This window comes from Notolabrus celidotus, chromosome 2 (genome assembly GCF_009762535.1).
Source record: "Notolabrus celidotus isolate fNotCel1 chromosome 2, fNotCel1.pri, whole genome shotgun sequence".
Taxonomy (NCBI): Eukaryota; Metazoa; Chordata; class Actinopteri; order Labriformes; family Labridae; genus Notolabrus; species Notolabrus celidotus.
In genome coordinates, this window is record NC_048273.1 from 21,889,428 (window position 1) to 21,908,263 (window position 18,836).

Genomic DNA, 18,836 nt, shown 5'->3' on the forward strand with positions numbered 1-18,836 from the left:
CACAGAAGGAAGGTGAAGAAGAAATGTTTCCAGTCTGACCAGCAGAGGGCGCTGTGGTCTACAGAATCACAAACACAGAGTGAGAGAGAGAGAGGTAGACATAAAGGAGAGAGAGACATAAAGAGGAAAGAGAGAGACATAAAGGAGAGAGAGGGTCAGACAGAGCCCTGAAAGGAGGAGCAGAGGGAAGGAGGTGTTTTGTGTTTTCGCCTTCAGCGACAGTTTTTGTGAAACGTGCAGAGAGAGAGACGCTACTCTGATCTCCATCACTCCTTCATTCATTTCTTCACTGGTTCATAAGTGTGAGGATGTGTGTGTGCTGGATTCATCCTCTGCTGGTATCAGGTCAGATCTTTACCTTTAATCCTCTATTTTTTATTTATATTTATACCCTGTCGTTGTGTGTGTGTGTGTGTGTGTGTGTGTGTGTGTGTGTGTGTGTGTGTGTGTGTGTGTGTGTGTGTGTGTGTGTGTGTGTGTGTGTGTGTGTGTGTGTGTGTGTGTGTGTGTGTGGTTAATGATATAACAATAATAACAGTAATAATACAGATATAGAACTGAACACATTTATGGGATATTAACAATAAATGAGACTCACTAGCTGTTTTCAGTTGTTTATCTTTATTTAAACATGAGTCATTCTTAAGAAGAATATATATTGCTGTTCTTAGTTTATTGTATTGATTATTGATCAGTCAGTTATCAGGTGATCAGTTCAGTAAACAAGAGTTAACTCCAGGAGAGGTCACCACCCCAGGTTGATAAACTGTGTGAACTATAATTGATCAGGTATCAGTTTAATCTGCTGATTTCATCTAGAAGCTCCTTTGAGGATCCAAGTTTATTTTTGCGCCCCCTGTGGTTACAGTAGTGCGTCTCCTCTCTGTGCTGATGACCTGTTCACATGTTAGAGATGTTTGGAAAAAAGACCTCCTCCTGCTGTCTTTAACAATTTGAAACATGTCCTTGATTTATGAAAAGTAAATGCTTGTTTTAACTTTGATGCCAACAGCACGTTTCCAACAGTTGGAACATGGACATGTTTGCAATTGTGTTTCATGTGGTTTGGCAGTGTTTCTGAACTATGTAAGGTCTTGTATGGATGGCAGCATATGCTGCTCTTAAACCTGTATATATCGTTCAGCATTAATAGAGCCTTCACAGATGTGTCAGCTTCCCATGCCATGGACACTTATGATCCCCATACCATCAGGGATCACCTGGCTTTGAACTGGGAGCTGGCAACAAGCCAGGTGATCCCTCTCCTCTTTAGAGCGGAGGACACAGCATACATGATTTCCAAAAAGAATATCAGATTTTGATTCATCAGACCACAGGACAGTTTTCTACTTTCCCCCAGTCCAGCTCAGGTTAAGAGAAGTCTCTGATGTTTCTGTATCATGTTTATATATGGTGCTCTCTTTGCATGTCACAATTTTAACCAGCATTTCTGGATGTAGTGTTGAACTGTGTCCACAGACAATGATGTTTGGACGTGATTTTTAGCCCATGCAGTGATTTCAACTACAGAGTCATAGCTGTTTTTAATGCAGTGCTACCTGAGGGCTGTAAGATCAGGCCCATCCAGTTTTGATCCTTGTCCCTGTTGTACAGAGATGTCTCCAGATTATCTGAATCTTTCAATGATATAATCGTTGTCATTTTACTCTGAGGAAAATTATTCTGAAATTGTAGAACTCTTTGCTTACACAGTCTCTTACAGAGTGGTGAACCTCTTTCCATCTCTCCTTCAGAGAAACTCAGCCTCTCTGGGTTGTCTTTTTTTATTATCTGTCACGTTACTAAACTGTTGATCATTGAACTCATTAGTTGAGGATGATGAGGTGTTTTTTGGGTTTTTTTGCACACACACACACACACACACACACACACACACACACACACACACACACACACACACACACACACACACACACACACACACACACACACACACACACAGTATACAACCTTTCACCGTTTTCTAGTCTATTTCACAACTTTTTGAAACGTGTTGCTTACATTAAATTAAAAAATGAGCATATATATTTAGAAAACAGTAACATATTTTAGTTAAACATCTGATATATTGTCTTTGTTATGAATTGACTTTAAGATATTAAAAACCATCAAACTCTGTTTTCAACATTTAATAGTCTAAACTCTTATGGAATTGGGGTTGAACTAAAAAAATCAATAATTTAACACTAAATATTAATATGACTTTAATTATTTAAAATAATTATATCATATTGAAAATAGTCCGAACTGTTTCCATGGTAACCGTTAACCCTGGGGACATCTTTATAAAAAGCATAATAATCATAATAATTATACATTTTATTGATAAAGTGCTTTTCAAAATCCCAAGACACTTAAGAAAAAATTAAAAATTCTTCTTCTGAAACATTCTCTGCTCTGAAGGAGACCTTGAGTCTTTCTGGAGAGAGGACAGGATGATCTCTCAGTCAAATTAAAGTTCAGTCTCTGTGGTGAGATGAATAAATTAACACTTTCAGAGACGGAGGAGAAAACACTTTGCATATCGCCAGAGTCAGTGGTCACCATGGCAACAGACACAGGAGCGATCATGTCTGCAGACAATTAAATGATTTAAAGTGATAAAATAAGAGAAAGGCTGCAGTTACCACTCGTTTCTACAGGGGCCCCATCATGGAGTTCAAAGGTCAGGCTGTTGTTACACCTTAATAAACTCAGATTACGAGCGGCATCACAGTGAATCAGTCCTGATGTTTGTTTGATTTTGTTGTTTATCTTCACAGCTGTCACGATGATGTCATCATGGTGCGTTCAAGGCCTGCGAGTGGATCTGATTCCAAAGAGTCCCCTGTTTAAACTGGGGGGCCGGAGCCAGCTGGTATGTGCGGTCCAGGACTGTCCCACGAGGCCAAGCGTGTCATGGTCTGTACTAGGGGACCGTCCTCTCACGGCCTCCATCAGCACCAACGGAACGGGCTCTGTGTTGACCTTTGACCCCGTGATGATGGAGCATGAGGGAATGCTGGTGTGCAGAGTGAGCTGTGGAGGAGAGACCAGGCAGAACAAAACCTCCCTCAAAGTTTACTGTGAGTTCTACCTGTGCAAGGTGTTCATGATGCTGGGCCTGATCTGAGCTCTGTTTCTGTGTGATGAAAGCACTCTCCTTCTCCATCCAACTGTCCTGTATCACTCAATCTGTATGACTCAATCTGTATGACTCAATTTGTATCACTCAATCTGTATCACTTAATCTGTATCACTCAGTCTGTATCACTGTAAGGACTCAAAAAGGAAGCTGCTGAGTCATGATTCTTTTTCACTCCAGGTCAAAAGTCATCAGCTAACTGCTCTCTGATTGGTTCTTTTTCCCCTCCAGCCTTCCCATCAACCCCGATGATAAGCGGACAGGACCACCTGAGGCTGGGGGCAGAGTCTCTTCTCACCTGCAAGGTGTCTGAGGTTTACCCCCCTGAGCAGCTGACCCTGAGCTGGCTCAGAGGAGATGTTGTCCTGCAGAGCATCATGGGAGATCCTGGATCCAGCTCTGTCCAGTCTGAGTATAGATTCATCCCTCAGGCCCAGGACTCAGGAGGGTTCATCAGCTGCAGAGCCATGCTGGACATACAGGACCTACCGTCCCAGGACCACACCAGAGAGACTAGTGTCCTCCTGAACCCACTCTGTGAGTCCCACACAGACCTCTTGTTTGTTAATGAAGGGGGTCATGTCCTCAGGGGGGTTAAGCCAAGACCACAGGGTCCAAACGGAATAAAAGGTCTGATCTTAGACTCCCTGAAGTCAGAACTTAAACCTGAGCAAATGTTCTTCAACCTGCAGCAGCAGCATAAATACTATTGGTTAAATTCATGTTGTTAAATGTCAGAGCCCTAAATCTTGAATCCTGGATCCTGATCTCCTCCTCAGATCCTCCTGTGGTCACTGTGACTAAAGACTCCATGTTGGTGATGGCAGGCTCTCGGCTCACTCTAAACTGTTCAGCAGAGGGAAACCCTGAGCCCACGCTCACCTGGACCTTCAGGAGAGCTGAGGGAGGGTCTGAGGGGCGGGGTCAAGGCCTTCAGCTGGTCCTCGACCCGGTGATTCTGTCTGAATCAGGATGGTACGACTGTGAAGCACGAAACACTGAGGGGAACCAGACCGCTGCTGTAGAGGTCAAAGTTCATGGTGAGAGTTAAAGTCCTGTCTTATAGAAGAGAACTCATGTGTTGTTACTACGATGATGATGATGATGATGATGATGATGATGATGATAATGATTTTTAGTATTATTAGTAGTACCATTATCATTAGTATAATTACCTTATTACTGGAGTCAGTAGTAATAAAGTAGTTCAGTATGTTTTGCCATTAAAGTCACATAATTCATTACCAGTAAAACTGATGTTTAGACTCCGCCGCCTCACCTGTTTGCTCCTCCCACAGCCCCTCCAACCAACACCTCCCTCTCACTTAGTCCAGGTGAGGAGGTGGTGGAGGGCCAACAGGTGACGTTTACCTGTCACTCAGAGGGAGCTCCACCCACTGTAGTGGTGCTAAAGAGAGAGGGGGTGGAGCTCCAGATGACTGACTCCGCCTCCTCCTCCTCACTCTCCTTCAACATCTCCTCCGCCCAGCTGGAAGACTCTGCCCACTACCAGTGTGAAGCATCCAACCAGTACGGATCCCAGCTAGTCAGCAGCTCACTCACAGTCAGAGGTGAGCTCACCTTAATGATACACACCTGACCTTAACTAATACACACCTGACCTTAACTAATACACACCTGACCTTAACTATACACACCGGACCTTCACTAATACACACCTGACCTTAACTATACACACCTGACCTTAACTATACACACCAGACCTTAACTAATACACACTTGACCTTAACTATGCACACTGGACCTTCACTAATACACACCTGATGTGAGAGTAATCCAGATCATTATTCTGCTGTGCTTTCAGCTCACCCTCTGCAGGTTGAGGTGAGTCCCCCTGTCTTTGCAGCAGAGCTGGGTTCAGCTCTGGTTCTCACCTGTAATGCCTCTGGATGTCTCCACCCCCCCACTCTCACCTGGAGACGGACAGACTATGATGGGACAGTCTTCCAGAGGACAAATCAGCAAGATGGACTGTCCCTGCTCCACCTGAAGGACGTGGACCTCCAGTATCAAGGGGGATTCACCTGTGAGGCTGAGTGTGACTCCGTCATCAGGACCGCACACACCCAGATCCAGGTGTACTGTGAGTGTGACACACCTGACACACCTGGTACCAGGTTAATGATTTATGAACAAGTAGCATCACTGAGGTATGGTGGCTCAGAGAGGACAGATAGCTGTGAGAACACTGAGGAGAATTTTCAGTCAGCTGTTTCACTCGAAGGGGTTCTTTAACACCTGCAGCACTATCTGTGGAGGTGACTTAGATTTACTCCTTAATGAAGGACTCTCAAATCAGGAGATAAATATGTGCTTCCATCCGCTAGTGTCAACACTAACATGAGACACAGTGCATCATGGGAGAGTTTGTTTGACGTCCAAAAATAAAGCCAGCTTTTATCTGGATCACCATCTGGATCAGGTCTTATGTGGAGACATTCCTCCTGGTCTCAGTGGGGGGTCAGAGTCAGTCCAAGTCCTGGATCCCAGTCAGACTGGAGTGTGTTTGGAGAGAGTGAGGGGGTCAAAGGTCACAGAGCTTTATAAACACCTCCTTACAAAAATCTGTTTCTAATCTGAGCTCTGACCCACAGGAAGTGACACAACAGGGGAGAAAGAACCAAATACCCCCCCACATACACAAACACACACTGTACTCTTGTTGCAGCAGAATGAGGTCCTCCCCCACAGAGACACAGTGTCTCATAGTAAGTTAAACATCTGACTGTCTGATCCCGTTAAAGCGTCCATCCCACGGACGCTGTATCACTTTATGCTGATAAATAGTCAAACACAAATTCTTCTTCTCCTTCAGACTCAACCATGCACACACAAACACTCCTGAAGAGTTTGAGGACAGCCTGTCCCTGATCTATCTAAAGTTGTTATTCACACATGTCCCTCAGCGTGACGGAGAGGAGGGTTATGGTGTAACAAGGACACTGTGGTAGTCTCTGATGTTTCAAGATCTCCAAGAAGGCGATGAAGCAGAGACTGACTCTGAAAGTGTTTGTGTTTCTATCAACGCTGCGTGTGATTGGACATATCAGTGAATGAGAGGAGAAGGACATGCTGGGAGCAGAGAGGAGGGATGAAGCAGCGTCAACACTGCACAGAGCTCAGTCCAGTCACTTGATATAACCTGCATCCATGTTAATATCAGCCGGTCACATGCAGCAGGGATGTGTCTGTGTGACAAAAGCTGCTCCTGATTCTTCTTCTACTATTAAATATCTGCGTCTGAACATGTTCTGTGTTTTCTCCTCTGCAGCCTTTCCATCTGATCCGGATGTAAGGGATCCTGGTCCCATCTTGCTGGGTCAGGAGGCAGTCTTTAGCTGTGGCGTCAGAGACGTCTTCTCTGCCAATCAGATGAGCATCCAGTGGCTGATGGGTAACACAACACTGACAACAGAGTCCCTCACGTTCTCCGGTTCGGTACGGAACGTCTCATCTGTTCACCAGCACCTGGTCTTAGAGGAGCAGCAGGTTCTGACCTGCAGAGCTGAACTGCTGACAGAGGATGGGGACGTGTGGAGGACCAGGGAGACCAGCATCAACATGCAGGTCCACTGTGAGTGTCTGAGCATGCTGCAGAGCTTTGTCATCACAAGGAGGCTTTCATTGTGAAGTAGCTAAAGGAAGTGTGGGGTCAGTTAGCAGCAGTGGAACCCAGGTACTGAGGGTCCTGGATTTGTTTAGAACGGACAGAATGAGACGTTTGAAATCCGTGAGTCAGTTGGTTCATCGGGGTGTTCTCGGTTCTGGTTTTAGTCTGAGAGCAGCTGCGACCACAGGGTCTGTCCAGAGGTCTGTCAGACTGGGAAACTCAGAAACTCTCATCAGACATAGGTGGGGGGGTCAGGATGTGGGTTGTGGTTGTGTCACGTCCATATCAGTGATTGGTCAGCTGTGAGGGGGTGCTGGACACGTTCACACACTTATTTCTGTCCGTTACATTCAAACAGCTGAAGATATCTGTGTGAATGTTTCAGGAGGGGAAGTGTAAACATGTGACCCTCCCCTACCGTTATGATCATCCAGTCTTATGTGTCTGATGGAGTCAGAATGAACATGTTTGCAGAGGATGCATTTTTTCATCTGTGAGGCTCAAGCAAGAAGTAAAAACAGCGTATCCCTCTCTAACAGAAAGTCAGGGAGACATACTGACCTTCTTCTGAGTGTTTGCTATAAACACTGATGCAGACAGGTGTATGAACTCAGATCCTTTTCTAAACTCTGACACTAACTCAATCCTGGTCTGTTTGTTTCTCAGATCCTCAGAGGAGCACCTCCCTCTCACTTAGTCCAGGTGAGGAGGTGGTGGAGGGCCAACAGGTGACGTTTACCTGTCAGTCAGAGGGAACTCCGTCCACTGTACTGGTGTTAAAGAGAGAGGGGGTGGAGCTCAAGAGGACTGACTCTGCCTCCTCTTCCTCCTCGCTCTCCTTCAACATCTCTTCCGCCCAGCTGGAAGACTCCGCCCACTACCAGTGTGAAGCATCCAACCAGTACGGATCCCAGCTAGTCAGCAGCTCACTCACAGTCAGAGGTGAGCTCACCTTAACGATACACACCTGACCTTAAATATAAACACATCTGACCTTAACTATACACACCTGATCTTAACGGTACACATCTGTCTCTACAACTGTTGTTCAGGTAGCTGGCCTCAGCAGCATGTTAACAGTTACAGAATAAGTCTTGATGTGTTGTTTGGCCCTGAGGTGAAACCTTTGACCTGTCACAATGGTGGATGGAGGTGTGTGTGTAGTCTTAAAGGTGAAGCTTGGACTGTCTGTTAATAGGTGGTTGCTGCTTGTTGCATTAAGAGAGTCTGATCTGTCCTCACTTGGGCTCGAGGAGCTCTGCACAGAGGGATGAAGATGCTCACAGATGCTAAAGATTGAAAACTTTTGGAGTCAGAGGAGGACCGAGATCTATGCAGCTCTGTCTGAATGTCATGATGGGAAACATTAAAAGGGGGATTTCCAAACACCCTCAGTCCTCCAATTCTCCTTCTGCTTTTTGTTTGCTTGTATTTTTCTCTTCGGCTCTGACGGCTGTTATCAGGGAAGCAGACCTCTCACTCCTCCTCATGATGCTGAGAGCTTCAGCAGACAGAAATAACCTCAGAGGAATCTGAGAGGAAGACTGAGCTGATTCAGAGACAGTCTCAGGCTCAGGCAGCTCTGTGTCAAACTGACAGCTATTATAAGTTCCGTCAAACCCAGGTGTGTTCACACTTGAGGAGGGAGCTGCAGAATCACTGCAGACTTTGATTTTAAATAACACTGATTTAATGATTTATGAGACAGTGATGAGACTGTTTAAATAAAATAGAAGCTTAAAGGATTTAAATTTGTGTCTAAAGAGGAAGTGAGATAAGAATAGACGTGGTCAAATGATGGGGGTCCAGTATCAGGTGATGATGTGTGAGTTGAAGGGTTGACTACAGGTCAACAGGGTCAGCTCAGCGGCTGATACACAGGACTGATTTATTCAGAGGATCATACCTTCTCTGACAGCGCAGCTAAATAACAAAGAACTGGATTTATCTGGGACTTCAGTGGGAACAGCAGAGAGCTCAGACTGAACAAACACGAACAACTCCCTGGAGTAAAGAGTGAAAATAGAAGAGCTAAAACACTTTGCGGTTCAGAGCTGCACTGGTAACTGCTCTTTAGACATGACGAGCAGGATCCTGCATGAATTCACAGCTGGGTTAAATCAAGACAGCATAAGTTGACAGAGAAACACATGCAGCACCATACCTCCATAACACCACATGTGCCTGTACATGTGTGTGCCAAAAATACCAGGATATTCTGCTAAATCAGGTCACATGTTTTAGTAAGCATGTCAGCATACGCCTCAAGTATTTGACCCACAATCCTCTGCACAGCAGAGTAAAGTAAGACAGCACAAACGTCTGCATGCTGCATGCAGAGTTAGTTCTTTACGAGCGAGCTGCAGTAGGACTGGAAAGGAAAGTTAGCTCTCCAGTGACAGTGCAGCCTAATGATGAAATTGCATGCCCATATAGCGGGCGACCCATTTCCTGCATGTCATTCCCCCAATCTTTGCCAGTTTTCATGCTCTATCCACTTTCCTCTCCTCTGAATAAAGGTTTAAAAGCCCCAAAAATATAACTTTGAATCACTGCTAGAGCTCTAACCTGGTTTCCCTTGGTCCAGTTCCTCCCAGGAACACCACAGTCCTCGTCCTGCCATCTACGGTGGTCCAGGAGGGACAAAACGTCACTGTGTGCTGCCACACCGTCAGTTTCCCTCCCTCAGCCGTGGTCCTGAAGAAGCTGACCAATGGGATGGAGCTACATTCCTCCAACGGCACCTTCCTACTGGTCAACGTCACGGCCAGAGACTCTGGGGTTTACCAGGTCAATGTGACAAACGATCTCGGGTACCAGGTCAAAATGTTCAGTATCAGTGTCACAGGTAAGGTACACCTGTTAGCTCTGCAGAGAAGGTTCATTCAGTAATGGCTTAATTTTTAATTTAGAGACTACATGGGAACAGAGTGGGTAACACCTGTATTAGTTCATTCTAAAGTCTTCACTTGTTTGTTTGCAGAGAGAAGAACTAAACTTCCTCCTAGACTCAGCGCCGTCATCATCCCAGCCATTTGTGTAGCCGCTGGGCTAGCAGCCGCCGCTCTGCTCCTTGACTACCTGAGGCGGTCTAAGAAGAAGGGTTTCTATCAGCTTCCCCAGTCTACCCCGCCCTCAGCCTGAGGCCAGCACCGCACCCAACATGTGGCTTCAGTGCCCTAACATGTGGCTTCAGTACCCCAATACGTGGCTTCAGTACCCCAACATTTGAAATCATGGGGCTTCATGTCTGAATATGTGGCTTCTGTATCTCAGTCTGTGGCTATAACATCCAAACATGTGCTATCATGTCCTGACTCGTAGCTTCACTACACTAACATGTGGTGACTTTTGTCCGTCCACGGCACTTCCAGACCTGTGGCTGCAAATTAGCAACACGCGACCATCACTCTTCATATCAACCTTTTTGGAAGGCAGCTCCCAGCATGTGGCTCAATCTACTAAACAAAGGGACTACTCTGCATTTACATGTGGCTACTGGTTTTGAACATGTGGCCGCTGGTTTTGAACATGTGGCCACTGGTTTTGAACATGTGGCTACTGATTTTGAACATGTGGCTACTGCTTTTTAACATGAGACTACTGGTTTTGAATATGTGGCTACTGGCTTTGAACATGTGGCTACTGGTTTTGAACATGTGGCCACTGGTTTTGAACATTTGGCTATTGATTTTGAACATGAGGCTACTGGTTTTGAATATGTGGCTACTGGCTTTGAACATGTGGCTACTGGCTTTGAACATGTGGCTACTGATTTTGAACATGTGGCTACTGATTTTGAACATGTGGCTACTGATTTTGAACATGTGGCTGCCTGTTTCCATCAAGTGACAACGTGTACATGCATGAGTGTTGTATGTTTATAAGCCAACATGTGGCAACGAGCTGTCATCATGTGACTACCATGTCTGCCGTGTGGTTCTGTCACGTCAACATCTCGTTTTTCTGCTTGTATGTGCTGCCACACTATCCAGATTGATAAGTGTATTAAGAGTAATTTTTAACAAGTGACAACCATCTAACCTATATGTGGCCAATCAATCAATCAATCAATCAATTATTTATATAGCACCATTTCACAGCGCATTTTATCTCATGTGGCCTTTATATCCTGAAATGTGACAATATGATATGAAAGTGTGGCTAACGTGTCAATGTTAGCTAATCTTCCTCCTGTAGCCACCATGTCCTGTCTCATTAGGCTAACATGGAGCTACCACTTCCAGTCCTGTGACCACCGTCTCCCAACATGTGGTGATCTCTTTGTTTCCCCTCGTTGAACTAACACCTTCACATATGTGGCTTAAAGATTGAACACACTTTGTTTTAAGATTCTGAAACGTGGCCGAGCATGAAGCAACAACATGAGACAACATATGATCTGCATGACAACCTACTCCCAACCAGAATCCTAAGGTGGCTTTGATATCCAGTCTGGGACTACTCTCCAAACATCTGGTTGATTTCATGGCTTTTTACTTTTATCAAGTGACCTCTGGGTCTTGATTTGGCTCCTCGTCCTCATTAGTTTCCTTAAGACTTATACACTGGACCACAGAAACCTGAACTGTAGCTACCGAACTCCAATGGTTGCCTCGTTCAGGACAGCGAGACGTGACGGGTGACTTTGCACAATGATCCATATAAGACTTCAGACTGTCCTGGGGTTGTATAACAGAAGATAAGGAGTTAACAGATCAATCTCTCAGACTTTGGGGGTTTCCGTCGTGAACCTGAGGAGGATGGAAGTGAAACTAAAGCTGGAACAGAAAGTTTCCAGTGTGGTTTGGTACTGCTGCACCTTGACTTTTATATTTTTCATGTGCTTTGATGTGAAATGATCTGATTAGGATCTGACACAGGGGGGGGGTCCTCTGTTTGGGAGTTATCCAACATATTTATTTCTTCTCTGGTCCTGGAGCTCGTATAAGCAAGGATCAGATTTTCTTGGAATTTCCTGTGATTCAGCAGCCGCTCAGAAAGCTTTCCCTTTCACTTCTCTCCCTCGCTCTATTTACTGGAAGTCCTCAGCACATCCCAGCCAATCACCAAGGCGACGCTCCTGTTCACACAGGGAGTCCTCTTTGAGTATATGGGCCAGTCTGAAGGAACGGGTTTGACCTGCTGCTGAGAGGAACTGCAGTGTTCCAGAGAGGGAGTTAAACCCGACCCAAAGGGACCCAAGACACCCAGATCTGCTGAGTGTGTGTGAGTGGAAAGAATGTAATGAAGAAGACGAGTGAATAAACATGTCTCTTTTACAAAACTGGACCTCTGTTGATTCCTGCTTGTTTTCACCCAAACTCACAGTGACTCACAGATACTCACAGGGACCACAGGGACTTACAGAGACTCACAGGGACAACAGGGACTTACATGGGCTCAGGGGATCATAGAGGACTCACAGGGACTCACATAGAATCATAGGGACTCAAAGAGACTTGCAGGAACTCATAGAGACTCAGGGACTCAGCAAAGTATGGGACTCACAGCGAAGCAGGGACTCACAGAGAAACAGGGACTCACAGAGACTTACAGAGAACCTCAGGGACTCATAGATACTCAGGGACTCAAAGAGACTCGCATGGACTCACAGAGACTTACAGGGACTCACAGATACTCAGGGACTCACAGAGACTTATAGGGACTCATAGATACTCAGGGACTCACAGAGACTCACATGGACTCACTGAGACTTACAGAGAACCACATGGACTCAAAGAGATGCAGGAACTCATAGATACTCAGAGACTCACAGAGACGCAGAAGGGCTTACAAAGATTCACAGGGACTCACAGAGATTCACATGGACTCATTGACACTCAAGGGGACTCAGAGGATTATAGGGGCTCACAGGGACTTGCATGGACTCACAGTGACTCACAGACTCACAGGGACTCATAGTGACTCAGAGGCCAGGAAGTAGAGTAGAAGTCAGAAAGGGATCACCTGGGACTGACAGGTGGTTACCATGGATACCTGATGGATGCACTGAAAGGTCTGGTTGTTCTTAAAGACTCGGATCAATCAGCTGATCGGATCGTTAGAAATCAGGATTAAACATGGTCTCTTCTGGTTCACACCTCTAAATCCAGCTGACAAAAAATTATTATTAAATTATTAAATTATTTATAAAACATATTTCAAACAAATCAAAGTGCTTCACAGAAATAATAAAAAATAAAATAAAAGCATAAAAAAATAGATAATGTATGAAAATAAAATTGAATGGATTTAGAAGTAGGGACTAATGCACATGGTCTGTATTAAATGTATATAATTAAACAATAAAGGAAATTAGCTCAAACAAATAAATGAAAAGATGAAACATTCAAAGTTAAGATAATAAAAGTTTAAAAATATTAAAAAATGTAAGATATAAGTTAAAGATAAATTTAAGCACAATAAAAAGAAAATATTAATATTTCAATTTTAATAAAATGTGGTTAGAAAGGTAAATAAAATAATATAATACTAAAATAAATCTAAAAGATAAGAAAATGTTAAAAACCCTTCATAAAAGCCAACCTGGTAGACTGGATTTAAATTTACATTAACAAGTCCCAGCAGGTACGCAAACCAATGGAAAACATCACAGTTGAGTCTAATATAAAAGTGATAACAAATATTTATTCAGTGATCTATAAATCTGTTTATTGTATTCTTAGAAGATTGATTCTGATTTTCAGAAACCTAAAGACGTCTTTAAATTTCTGATTTGATCCAAAGTGACAGAAAAGTGAAAGAAACATCCGAACTGGGGCCGAACTGAGGGAGCAGAAAGCACACTTTGTTTCCCTGCAGACCCTGAATACTCTCTAGTGACGAAGAAAGTCACAGTTTATCATCATCATCATCATCATATGGCTGACCTGGACTTTGCTGGTCCTGGTCTGGTCTGGGCGTGTTTGAAACATGTGACTCTTCTCTGTGTTGGGATCCTTCAATTCCTCTCCCTACCTCTCTCCCTTAACCTCGTTAACAGACCCCTCTGAGCTCTCAAAGAGCTGAATGAATAAATTAAATGTTCCGCTGCTTTTGTCTCCAACACAGTGCTTATTGGCTCTCAGCTGGTCGTCATGGAGACAGGAAGGCTTCAGCTGAGAGGTGTGAAAGTGGATCAAAGAGTTCTCTGTACAGATCATGCACCAGCCTGACTGTGAGGTCTGTTTACAGGTTATTAAGGAGCCTTCAGGTATGTTCCATGATCTTAATCTGTTCACAATCACATGATCAGAAGACCAGAATCCAAGACCATGACAGCCAAAGAGCAGCTAGGAGTGATGAGAGCTCAAACAGAATCCTATGAGGGATTGGAGGACTGAACACAGAGATGGATTTATTGGGGTCACCTGTGCTGTGAAGCTTTCAGGTGCTCCCATTGAGACATAAGACAGAGACAGCATGGAGGCTGAAGAGGAGGTGTGTTTTATTTCTCTGAACTGATCACCTGAACAGAGCTGACAGGTGTTAGTCCTGACAGATATTCAGACCATGAAGGCAACGTGGACTCAGTCCTCCATGTTCAAAGGGAACATTGAGTCGCAGACATCATAGAGCAGCGCCCCCTGCTGTTGGTCTCCATCAGAGCGAGAGTAGGACTGACTCAGCAGCAGCTCCTGCTTTTAGGGATGATGTTTGATTTATGATACAGCTAAGAGTAGGTTTAAAGGTCAAAGGTCACAGTACATTCAGCTGAAGCTCTTTTCGGGGAAAGTGTTGATAAATGTGTTTCTGCTGTTTTTCACTCGCGAGGCGCTCAGTGTCCTGCAGGGCCTCCGTGACCTCTGGCCTCTGTTTTGTAGGAACGGACGGCGTTCTGCTGCGTCTTGTCATTTTAATCTGAAATTCTGCTGGTATTTCCTGTCTCAGTCAGCAGCTGGAGGGCAAGCAGGGAGCGGGTCAGAGCGTCCCTGATCATCCTCATAATAATCCTTATTGTCATCACTGCAGATTCTCCTCTTCCTCCCTGAGACAGACTCCAGCTGATCCCTCCGTTCAAACTCCTCCAACTTTATTTAAACTCAGCAGATAGCTCGCTCTCTGAGCTGAAGTCTGCAGGGTTAGGATTAGAGGGCCTTCACAGGCCTCGATCAATCACAGCACTGCAGGGTTAGGGTTAGAGGACCCTCACAGGCCCTGACCAATCACAGCTCTGCAGGGTTAGGATTAGAGGGCCCTCACAGGCCTCGATCAATCACAGCACTGCAGGCTTAGGGTTAGAGGACCCTCACAGGCCCCGACCAATCACAACTCTGCAGGGTTAGGGTTAGGGGGCCCTCGCAGATCTCGACCAATCACAGCTCTGCAGGGTTAGGGTTAGAGGGCCCTCACAGATCTCGACCAATCACAGCTCTGCAGGGTTAGGGTTAGAGGGCCCTCACAGATCTCGACCAATCACATCTCATTTTGCTGTCACTATCAGGTGCAGCAAAATGAGGCCTGAGGGGTCCTCGGAGACCTCTGTGACTCAGGGTCCTGGTCTTGGTTTTGATTGCAAGGTCAGGACTAGAGCAGAATAACAGAACAGCAATAAGCTAGTTCTGGTTCTGTCTTTTGTCTTTAACTGTTTTCTGTGTTTGTGGTGCATCATTGGTCTGGTCCTCTTGTCCCCAGTCCTGGCTTTCTAGTCTTTAGAACAGAACAGAACAGAGCAGAACAGAACGAAACAGTACAAAGCTCTGGTCCACAGTGTGGAAACCTGTCCTCGGCTCCACAGTGAATCCTTGGAGGACCTGGATCATAAACAGGACTGCGTGTCATAGTGGTGACGGTTCAGAGAGCGTTTGGAGTCCTCGGCTTCATCACCGTCTGCAGGGCTCATAAATCTTAAGGTCACGGTGTCCGTGTGTTTTTAGACTCCGTCTCTTTAACATGAAACCACGTTCAGCTCTCTTCTGCAGTGGGCGGGAGAGTTCACTAACTTTGAGAGTTATTTTCAGGACCTGAAGAAAAGGGAACGTTTCCTCTCAGAGGAAACCAAAGGTTAAACATTTTAGAGGGTTCAAACTGTTAGATGATCCATCAGAGGGACACAGATACAAGGTCAGAGCAGCTCTTCACAATAAGATATCTGAGGCTTTATGGTAATGTCCAGGATGAGGAAAGGAAATGAATGCTACCTTTCCTTTTTCAGTGGATTATTCAGATTCTTCAGTCTTACAGATGCAGGTTATTAAAGGTTACCTTTGCAGACTAGCCAACCCAAACATATATATATTAAAGTATTATCATATATTAAATTATATTATCTATGAAGTATGATCTAATGAAATCTTTAGTAAAACACATGTAGAAACAGAGACCAGTGAGCAGCTGTAAACTACTGTGTGTTGTTATTCACAGAGACTAACATTAATCCACCTCCAGACAGAAACACCTCCTCTACATAGACCTCCAGCAGAACCAGAGCCCCTGAGATCACAACCAGACCCCTTGAGACTGGAGACCAGAACCTGTGTGATACATACTCTGTTATTTAACTGTGTTGTATTCATGAAATGTATTTAATTGATTTATATATTGACTCGGATATAGTGATGAACAGTACCGAATTATAAAAAAAATATGAATTATCCATTAAAGTTATGAAAATATTTAGTATAACTGTAAAATGTATTTTGTACACTGCTTTGGCAATAACACCACGCCTATAGCAGACTAAGCCTATAGCAGACTAAGCCTTTAGCAGACTAAGCCTATAGCAGACTAAGCCTTTAGTAGACTAAGCCTATAGTAGACTCAACCTATAGCAGACTAAGCCAATAGCAATCTAAGCCTATAGCAGACTAAGCCTTTAGCAGACTAAGCCTATAGCAGACTAAGCCTTTAGTAGACTAAGCCTATAGTAGACTCAACCTATAGCAGACTAAGCCAATAGCAATCTAAGCCTATAGCAGACTAAGCCTATAGCAGACTAAGCCAATAGCAATATAAGCCTATAGCAGACTAAACCTATAGCAGACTAAGCCTATAGCAGACTAAGCCTATAGCAGGTTGACTAAGAGCTGGTCCAAACCTGAGCCAGCCCTAACTATAAGCTTTATCAAAAAGGAAAGTTTTAACACTGCCACCTGGATCCTGACTGGTAGATGATTCCAAAAGAGAGGGGACTAATAACTGAAGGTTTCTACCTCCAATACTTCTTTAAGAGAGTTTAAGGCAAGCAGGCCGGCATGCTGGGAGCCTATGTTCTCTTGTGATACAAAGTTGTCTGACCATGAAGAGCTTTTTAGGTCATTAAAAGGCTGTCAATTCTATTTTAGATTTTATGGGGAGACAGTGTAGAGAAGCTAACACAGGAGAGATGTGCTCTCTCTTACTAGTTCTAGTCAGTACTCGAGCTGCAGCGTTTCAGACCAGCTGAAGTCTTTAGAGACTTATTAAGGCAGTCTGATAGAAGGGAAATACACTAATCCACCTGGAGGTAACAATTGCATAGACTAGTTTTTCTGCATCGCTCTGAGACAGGATGTGTTAATGACAGCATATTTAAAGTGAAAAGATTCAGTCTAACCCTGTAGTGCATTAGTTACTGTTTGACTCGACAAAGTAATCTCAAAGGCAAGCAGAAATTAAACCTTACATTCTGCACAAACAGAAGGCCACATCATCCTCTTCTCCTTTCTTCACAGTCCTTTAAAGTTAAGAGGAGCAGTGTGGATGTAGCGCCCTCTAGAGGTGAGGCAGCTGATGAAACCTGCTAGATGTTTCTCTTCAGACATGCAGTGTGTTCTCACAGCAGGTAGCCGACCAATCACTTCCAGAACCTGTCGTCTGTCTGACCTGTGGATGGCGGGCTGTGGAGGAGGACGGAACTGCTGCTGATGGAGCGTCGGCGTCTTCTCCTGATGAGGTCATGGAGGTTTGTGGTCACCATGGAAACTGATGAGTGATTTCTCTCATCACACACACACACACAGAGACTGATGTTTATATAATCTGGAGGATAAATGCTGGTTTCTTTCACAGAGTAAACTTGAAGCTAAACTTAGAGTTTGAAACTGTTATATTTATAAAGGTGGGTCATCTCACCAGGACTACATTTAAACTGTCAGGGTCCAGGCTCGGCTATGTAACAGACCTGAACACCATGCATCCACTCATCAGGGTTTCATATTATCTGTACATCCAACATTTAAAAAATAGGACTGTGCAATAAAACCACGTAGCCTTAACTCTACAGACAGAGTCACCATAATACTGTAGAAGCAAATTAAAAAAAAAGAGAAATATAGAAGTGCTAGAGAGAAATGTAGAATGTGTGCTTCTGTGTGAAATACAGTAAATAATACTAAATAAACAAATAAAATAAAATAAAATAAATGTGTGCTTCTTGGTGAAATAAATAAAATAAAATAATACTAAACAAATAAAGAAAAGTAAAGTAAATGAGTGCGTCTGTGTGAAATAAATACATGAAATAATAAGAAATAAAACAAATAAATAAAACAAAATAAATGTGTGCTTCTGTATAAAATAAATACAATACAAATAAATACAATAAATGAATAGAATAAAGTACACGTATCCTGTGTGAAATAAATAGAATATATGTGTCTTTATGTGTGCATCATGTAAACATTTACATTCTTCCTTAGCAATGAAGAGGTGCTGCAGTTTTAATTCAGGTGTCTGCTGACAGGAGTAGTTTGCCGCTAACTCAACTCACTGCTTATGTAGTGACTCAGGGACTACATGAAGTCCACGTTGTGCCTGTTTTCAGCTTTAATTTGATACAGTTGTTGTTTGTGGGAGTGGCGTGTTAGGATCAGGCAGATCTCTGTGTGAATGCAGCTCAGACTTTGTCCTTCATGATGAAACTCCGAGTCAACAAACCCAGAGGCTCCAGAGACAGAGAGAGGGGGGACTGGGGGTCACAGCAGACTGAACTTGAAACATAAAGTCAGAACTCTGACGCCTCCTGCTGTTCACACTCGCAGTTGCAGCACAGTAACAAAACAACAGGCTTCATTTACCAACACTGAGAATCTGAACCCTAAATACTCTTTTTCTGAAATCTGGACTTCAGTAGTCATA

General features: G+C 44.1%; 1 protein-coding gene across 1 annotated transcript; it reads left to right on the forward strand.

Annotated features, from left to right (window-relative positions):
- Positions 1 to 152: 152 nt before the first annotated feature.
- vcam1b (vascular cell adhesion molecule 1b) lies at positions 153 to 12,068 on the forward strand. The gene is made up of 10 exons (XM_034673246.1): positions 153 to 345; positions 2,784 to 3,086; positions 3,377 to 3,682; positions 3,925 to 4,185; positions 4,444 to 4,716; positions 4,971 to 5,249; positions 6,438 to 6,740; positions 7,443 to 7,718; positions 9,364 to 9,624; positions 9,760 to 12,068. Exons 1-10 carry the CDS (start codon positions 309 to 311, stop codon positions 9,918 to 9,920), a joined length of 2,460 nt encoding a protein of 819 aa, XP_034529137.1. The 5' UTR covers positions 153 to 308; the 3' UTR covers positions 9,921 to 12,068.
- The last annotated feature ends 6,768 nt before the right edge of the window (positions 12,069 to 18,836 follow it).